Source organism: Monodon monoceros, unplaced genomic scaffold, assembly GCF_005190385.1.
Source record: "Monodon monoceros isolate NGI ecotype Baffin Bay Population unplaced genomic scaffold, NGI_Narwhal_1 Super_Scaffold_18, whole genome shotgun sequence".
Taxonomy (NCBI): Eukaryota; Metazoa; Chordata; class Mammalia; order Artiodactyla; family Monodontidae; genus Monodon; species Monodon monoceros.
Genome location: NW_021703774.1, coordinates 68,701,049 through 68,708,344, shown reverse-complemented (window position 1 = coordinate 68,708,344; position 7,296 = coordinate 68,701,049). Strand labels below are relative to the sequence as shown.

General features: G+C 57.5%; 1 protein-coding gene across 1 annotated transcript in view; it reads right to left on the bottom strand.

The window, feature by feature from the left end:
* The window catches only part of HDGF (heparin binding growth factor), a 10,069-nt gene extending 4,806 nt beyond the window's left edge, over positions 1 to 5,263 (bottom strand). The window contains exon 1 of the mRNA XM_029230215.1: positions 4,867 to 5,263. Within this exon, the coding sequence (XP_029086048.1) occupies positions 4,867 to 4,953 (87 nt within the window). The 5' untranslated portion in view covers positions 4,954 to 5,263. The remainder of the gene's footprint in view (positions 1 to 4,866) is intronic.
* Between the last annotated feature and the right edge of the window lie 2,033 nt (positions 5,264 to 7,296).

Below are 7,296 nucleotides of genomic sequence, written 5' to 3'. Positions count from 1 at the left end.
GGGGGGGGGGGGGGGGGGGGGGGGGGGGGGGGGGGGGGGACGGGGGAAGAGGACTACAACTCCCAGCAACACTTGCAGCAGCCCTAGCGGCCGGGCTTCCCACCGGACAGAGGCCAGGTGGCCATGTTGGCTGGGGCCCGGGGTGCAGATAGGAAAGAGACAGACAGGCCAAGGCAGTGATTAAACACACAGAGACTAGGACAGAGTGCCTGACTGGGGGCCTGGGGAGACAGGGAGCCTAGCTGGATGGAAATAAGCTGAGACACACCCAGGAGATGGGGTGGAACCTGAGCAAGAATCTGAGGGGCATCTTGCTCCAGACATGGAGTCTTCAAGCTCCTGAGCACCTCCCCCCTTGCCCTGTGGCCTCTGGGGACAGAGGTCCAGCCCCTCCCCCCCAGGAAGGCTCAGCACAAACTGGGCCCTCCCCACAATCGGGAAGACACTGGGGTGTGAGAGCTGGGGGTGGAAAGGCACGCTGTCCCCCACCCCAGCTCAATCCCCATCGCCATGACAACCCAACCCCGCCCCCGGGGCCACTCAGCAACCAGGAATGTGACTGCCCCTCCCCCCCAGGCCCTCTCTCCAGATTGGGGAGGAGGGGACACCAACACACACCCCACCCCCAAGCCCGGAGTCTGGCACCTGGGTCCCTGGCTGTGCCTGAAACCACAGCTAGGGCTGAGGGCTGCGGGCCCTTCTCAGGAAGGCAGAGCTGGGGTGTGGGCAAAGGAGGAGCCAGTCCTCTGCTAGGATACCTGGGTCCTGTTGCTAGCTCCCCACCCTCCTCTCACAGGGGGAAGCAAAAAATAAAATGAGGGCCTCCAGGGCTTAGAGATCCCAGGAGACAGGCATAGGACAATAATAGCAAAAGCTCTTTCCTAGGCCTCTTCTTGGTGGATCTTTGTGCACCAGGAAAGAGGACGGGGGGGGGGGGGGGGGGGGGGGGGGGAATATCTAAGGGTCCCAGCTGGGAACTACTTTGGGCTCTGCATTTTCAGTGCCATACTTGAGCCAGGACGTTAACAGGCTTGTAGGAAACATGTGATGAAAAGGGAGAAACTGAGGCTCAGGAAAGGGGGGATGGTGAGTGAAGGGGTCAGAAACAGGAGACATGAGGTCCTCTCAAGGAGCTCAGACCAGGCAAAGCAGCGCTCTGCCCGTCAGTCTCTTTCCCGTGGGAAGCAAACTCAAAGAGAGGTAGCTGAACGCTGTGACAGGGGATCCAGGAGGCCACCAGCTGCCCAGCCTCAGGGGCGGGGGAGAAACCAAAGAATGGATGGGAATTAAAAATAGACAGAACGGGACACACCAGATATACCCGCCCTGCTGACTTCTAGCCAGATAAAGGGTAGGTCGAGAGGAAAGAGGAAAGAGGGAGGCCAGGGGCCTGGGCAGATGGGCATCTACCCCCAAAGCATAAAGCCACCCCAATCCCACCTCACCTCGAGTGTAGGCAACCGTGGGGGAAGGACCAGGAGAGGCGTGCTCCTTTTACTTAATGGAATTCCCAACCCCTTACCCCAAAAAGGGGAGACATTCCTTCTCTAGTGGACCCTTCATCCTTCAAGACACAAAGGAAATGTCTTTCTGCAATTGGAAGTGAAGGGAGGTTCTTCGTCGACGACATAGAGGATATGAGTCTCAGGGGAGGCCTGTACTCCCAATACAGACATGTGTCTCCCAGGTGGTGCCTTTATATCCAGGTTGTGACTCAGAACAAGTGAGTCAAAGCTAAGTGGGTCAGGGTGGGGCCAGATGAGTGCTGGGTACCCCACTGCACCTCCTCCACTGGCCAACAGGGGAGGGGGCTCTGCTACTTCTCAGCCATTCCAGGAATCCTGGCAAGTTACTTCCCCACCCCCACCCCCACCCCCCCACCCCACCCCCCCGGCTGGGGCTCATCCACTCCCACCCTCTGCCCACTGCACGTGCCTCATTCCATCACACAGGCCTGAGCACAAGTCCCATCCTGCCAGAGCCCAGGGCACCTTCTAAGGCCTGAAGTACCCAGGTGAGGAGTGGGGAGAGAGGACTGAACACCTCTCCCCCAGCCTCATACCAAATCCAGGCCCAGGGGTGCCAGCTCAGCACATAGAAAGGCAGCAGAGAAGGCTAAGCCCACCGTGACTGCCAGCCAGGGTTTTGACCACCACACCCAAGACCCAGGCCCATCCTGACCCATGAACCGTAAAATGTGGGGCAGGAGACAGTTGGGGTCAGGAAAGTGTGGCAAGCCCAAGAGGCAGAAAAGAGAAGGTGGTGCCTGGATGCGGGGGAAGGGCAGAGGGAGGACAGATGGGCGAGGCCCTCTGGCTGCTCAGGTTTCCTGGGACTGTGAAACAGGAAGTGGAGAAAGGAGGAAGGAACCTCAGGGGGAAAATCCCTGAGTCTTGGAGGTTAACTGTTAAGTGCTTGGAGATCCCCCAGGAAGTCTGGCAGGAGGAAGAGGAAAAGAGAAGGTTAAGATGGAGTCACACCATCCTTCCAGGCAGGTCTTGCCTACCACGTGGTCCCTCTGGCTGAACTCTCCAAGCACTGGGCTGTTCCAGTCTCGCCCAGAGTCAGCCATCCTCCCCAGAAGCAGGGGCTGAGGAAGGAAAGCCCACACAGTGGCCTTCACCATGGCTGAGGACTCTGGTTGCCTATTAGATGGAGCAGTCAGCGAGGCCCCCCTACTCCTCCTCCATCTCAGCAGAAGCCAGGCCCCCCTTCAGGCTCTGCCACTCACAAGACTTAGACAGCACCCAAGGATGGTGAGGTATTTGGAAGATAACAACCTTGGGTGTACCACTCTCTCCAATTTTCAGAATCAAGACCCAGAGCACAGGCAAAGGGTGGGGTCCTATCTCTTTGGGATGCAGTCTGATCTCCCTTCCCCAACCCGAACTTTATCTAAAGGGCCCAGGCCTCAACAGAGCAAGAGACTGCCTCCCTGTCCCGCCCTCCTGTCCTGGAGGCCTAGGGTGAACAGAGGAAATGGACAGCACCCCGAGTCCCAGGCACTGCCCTCACTCCAAAGGCTACCAGAAACCTGAAGGCCTTCTTCACAGGGGCCAGTGTGGGTCTGCATGGGCCCCCCTTTCTCTCTTCCCTGCAGCCTGAAGGGGTTCCCTACAACCCCCATTCCAGCTGAGCCCCCTCCCCAGTCTCTGGACTTTGTCCCACCCCCAGGAGGTAGAAGCAGTAGAGACCTGTGTTCAGTTCTTGCCCTGCCCACCGGGACCTTGGCATCTGGACCAAGAAGCCAGATGGATCAAAGGTGCAGGGTAAAGTACATGAGTGTTCACACACCACACACATACATGCACACACAAGGCTGTCTGTGGCTGCTTCCTCACACTGCCCCCCACCCCCCAAAACCAAGTCCCCTAGGAGGCCCTGGAGGCTGGGAGAGCCCTGCTTCACTCGGTACTTCACTCCCATTCCAGAGGCCAGACATCTAGAAGTTTCAGGGAACAAGGAGCTCAAGGCATATGGGATTAGGTATATTCCTCAGGAGAGGGTACTGAGTGAGGAAGGGTCTCCTGGATTTTCTCGGAGTGGCCCCAAAGTTGGTCTGGACACTGAACAGGACCCAAGGGAGCCTGGGGCAACTTCCCAAGCTCAGAGCAGGGTCTGGCCCAGATGAAGACACAGACTCATGTGGAAAACAGCAACCCACAGCCATAAGGCAGTTCTGCACTTGGTCCCCTTGCCCAGAAGACTCCCTCCCTCTACTCTTCTCTGCCCTTGGATTACACTCTACAGGAGTCCTATACTCTAGGGCCGATACCAAAGGCCTCTCTCTACACCAACGTTGAAATAAGGTGCCAGAGACACTGTGCCCTGTGACACCCCCAACCTCCTCCAGCACCCTCTGGCAACCTCCCTTACTCCTTACTTCACCTGTCTCAGTTCTTAGGCGAAACATGATGAATGCGCCAGGCTGGGCATTTGGGCCCCACCCTCCCACCTGGCCAGGTGCTGGGGTGGGGGGAGGGTGGGCGCCTCACATTGGCGGGCTGAATAAACCACATGGCAGACTGGGCCGTTCTGGCGGGAGAGGCTCAGAAATGGGGAGGAGAAGCAACTCGGGTTCCCCCCACCTCCACTAAGAGGCAGGGCAGTCTGGACTGGACTTCCCAATCCCAACAAGGGCTCTGCCACCTTCAGCCCCCAATCTGAGTCGGCAGCATACGGAGAAATATTTTTGTGGAGCTGAGGAGTGAAGGGTACTAGCCGGTGATTTCCAAGCTAGACGGATCCCCTCTTCTGCCGCCCCCCAACGATTCCTCGACCCTCCCAACTTCAGACCTCTTACGGATGCCCCAAACCAAAGTTTTCTAGAAGCGAACTCCGCCTCCATCTAGTCTTTCAGGGCTGAGATCCTTCTTAACCATCTAATGTAGGAAGAGGAGAGTTTGAACTGGGGGTAACAATCAGTGAAGAAACTGGGGGTCTCTAAGGGGGTCCCTGAAGGGGGTAGCGGTGGCGCCTGGGGGGGTGGGTGGGAGGAGTTACACTGCTGGCCCAAACCCAGGCAGCGCGCCCGAAACCGCTGGGAGTATGGGGGCTGGGGGCGGAACTGAGCACGCGGAGCCGGGGGCCGGGAAGTGACCGGCGCCCTCAGATCCCCACGCCGCGCACACGCCACCACGCGCGGACGCCGTGTGGCCAGGTGTTCGCCGCTGCCGCCACCACCACCCCCACCACCCCGCCTCCACCATTATATAACCGGCGGGTGGGCTTGAGTCGCTCGGGAAAGATTCGGGGACTCAGACGCCCCCCACCGCCACCCCCTCCGCGCGGAGCGCTCTTGCCCTCCCGGGTGTTATGCAACCCAAGTCTGGAGGTGGATAGGGGGCGGCGGGCCGCCCTGCTCACCCGGGCCGGCCAGTGTGGGTAGCCCTTCATCTTGGCGAACACCAGGTCCCCGCATTTGTACTCCTTCTGCCGGTTGGATCGCGACATGGCGGGGCTCCGGGCGCCCCGGGCTCCGCGCCGGGCAGGAAAGCGCGAGCCCAAGTTTGCGCGTGCGGCGGTGGCGGCGCCGCTCCGCTCCGGCCCTCGCGCGGCCCCCGCCTCGATGGTGGCCCCCGGCCCGGGCTCCGGCGCGGCCACGGCGTCTCCGCCCGCGCGCCGCACGGACGGGGCGGGCGCGGATCGGGGGCAACGCTCCGGCGCGATGGGTGCGCGCTCGTGCAGTTGTTTGTGTTTGAAATTCAATTGCTCCCTCCGCTGCGCGAGGCCTCTTCCTCCACCCCCCTCCCGGTCCCCACTCCTCCTCCTCCCTCCTCCCTTTCTCACTCCTCCTCCTCCCTCCTCCGCGCTCCCTCCCGCGGCGGTTTGATGAGTGCGGCTTCTTGACGCCCTGTGCCTGCCACTGCCCGACGCCCAACCTGGAGCCGCCTGGCGGTGCGCGGCGACACAGGCGTGAGCAGCCGATTGCCGAGCAAGCCGAGTAGGCTTTGTGTGCCCGCTGTCGGTGGGTGCCCGCCCGCCCGGGAGGAGCTGGCGCCCGGCAGGACGGATCGGCCTGGCGCCCCTCCCCCGGCCCCTCGGGTCGCTCCCAACTGCGGCTTCGGCGCTGCCAACTGTCGACGTCTAGGCGCAGTGTCTCCCTGCCCTCGGCTCCATCCCTATCCACGAATGTTTGCTGGGCACCCAGTGCATGGCAGCGTGCTGGGCGCCGGGGCGAGAGCTGGGCACCGCGCCCCTGAGCGCACAGAGGTTTGGCCTGGACCTCGACGTGCTTACAGTCTGTGGGGCGGCTCCCGAAACGTCGGGGATTGCGCCCTACGACGGCCTTTGTGGAATTCGATATCGAGGAAGCTTCGGAGGGGTTGTGGCACAAAGTGGCCACGTTCCATGTGCATTAGACAGGTCTCGGTTCTCTGCTACTTCCCGGCAAAAGAGATCTGGGCTTTACCACCAGTTAAGCCCTCAAAGATGAGCTCTGTTCTAGTGGGAAGAGACAGTAGAATGCCAGTAAATCCCAAACCATCGATAAAACGTGAAGTCACTAGCTCTCTCGGGGCGGTGAGAGTGGGGAAAAATCTGGGAAGGCTTCACAAAGTGGTGACTTTTGAGTTGGGCCTTAAAGGATGAATGTGAGCTTGCCGGATTCCAGAGACAACATTTTAGACTAGGTTATATGTTAAGAACTGATAGAGCCAGAACTTGAATTCACGTCGCTTACCATTAAGCCAAACAAGACTTTGCCGTAATTACATCTTTGATTTGCTGTCACTCTGTTGATCTTGGATTTGCCGAAACTCCAGACACCTATGGTAACTTAGAAATAAGCTATTTGGATCTTACGTTATAGTATGTCCAGATCCTTAAAATTTTGCAACAAAATATTCTAGGTTTGAAGAGAAAATATATGTGTTTTTCTTCCCACAAGTTTCCTGATCCTACTTCAAAGCATATGCAAAGTCTCCCTGAAAAAGAAGCGCAGGATGAAGCCAAAAGGCCCAGATCCACATCCTACCCTGCTGTTCACTAGTCATGAGAACTTGGGCTACCCCCTGAACTTCTCCCTGAGCCTCAGTTTCTTCAACTGTAAGATGGGATCACATTACTTTCCTGCCAACATCACAGACATGGAAGGGCTGCTTATCATTAGCTGAGGCCTGACCTTGCTCCCTGCAGACCTTCATATCAGTTGGTTGTCCTTATGTCCATGGCAATGCATTTCACAATTGTTGCCTTTGTAAAATGTGGCCTCTCAGCATAATCCCACCTTGTGATAGGAGGTGGCTGGCCCTGTCCACAGGCACTCCAGGCCCCAGGCTGCTGGCACAGCGGGGCACTCTGCAAGGTCCTCATGCATGCCCTCAGCCACAGACTTGTCGATTTGTTTCAATAGCAAATCCAAACTTGTTGCAACAGAGCAGCTAGATCCAGTTGGTGTTTACTCTACCATGCATTCCAGTTTGAAATGCAGTCAGTGTGATAGTCCAGATTCTGTCAGGCTAATACCCTTCTTTGTTGTTCTTATTGTTGTTAGGAGAGAATCTTGTCACAAGTTCTTAGAAATGTTTCAGTAAATCCAGTGTCACAATTGGTTTCCTTTTATTTAGTGTTCAGGCCAGTATTATAAATATGCCGTTTCAGTGCAACAAACATGTTTTTTAAACTATTTTCCAATTTAGCACACCCCAATTTAGTTTAAACCAAAGACTCCTATCCATTTCTCCACTTTGTTGCATGGAGATGGCAATAAGGCTTCTTAAATTCTTTTTGCAACAAAGCTCTTGGGCCTGTCATTCAGTCTGCCATGCAGATGCTGGTTGCAATAAAACAACCAAG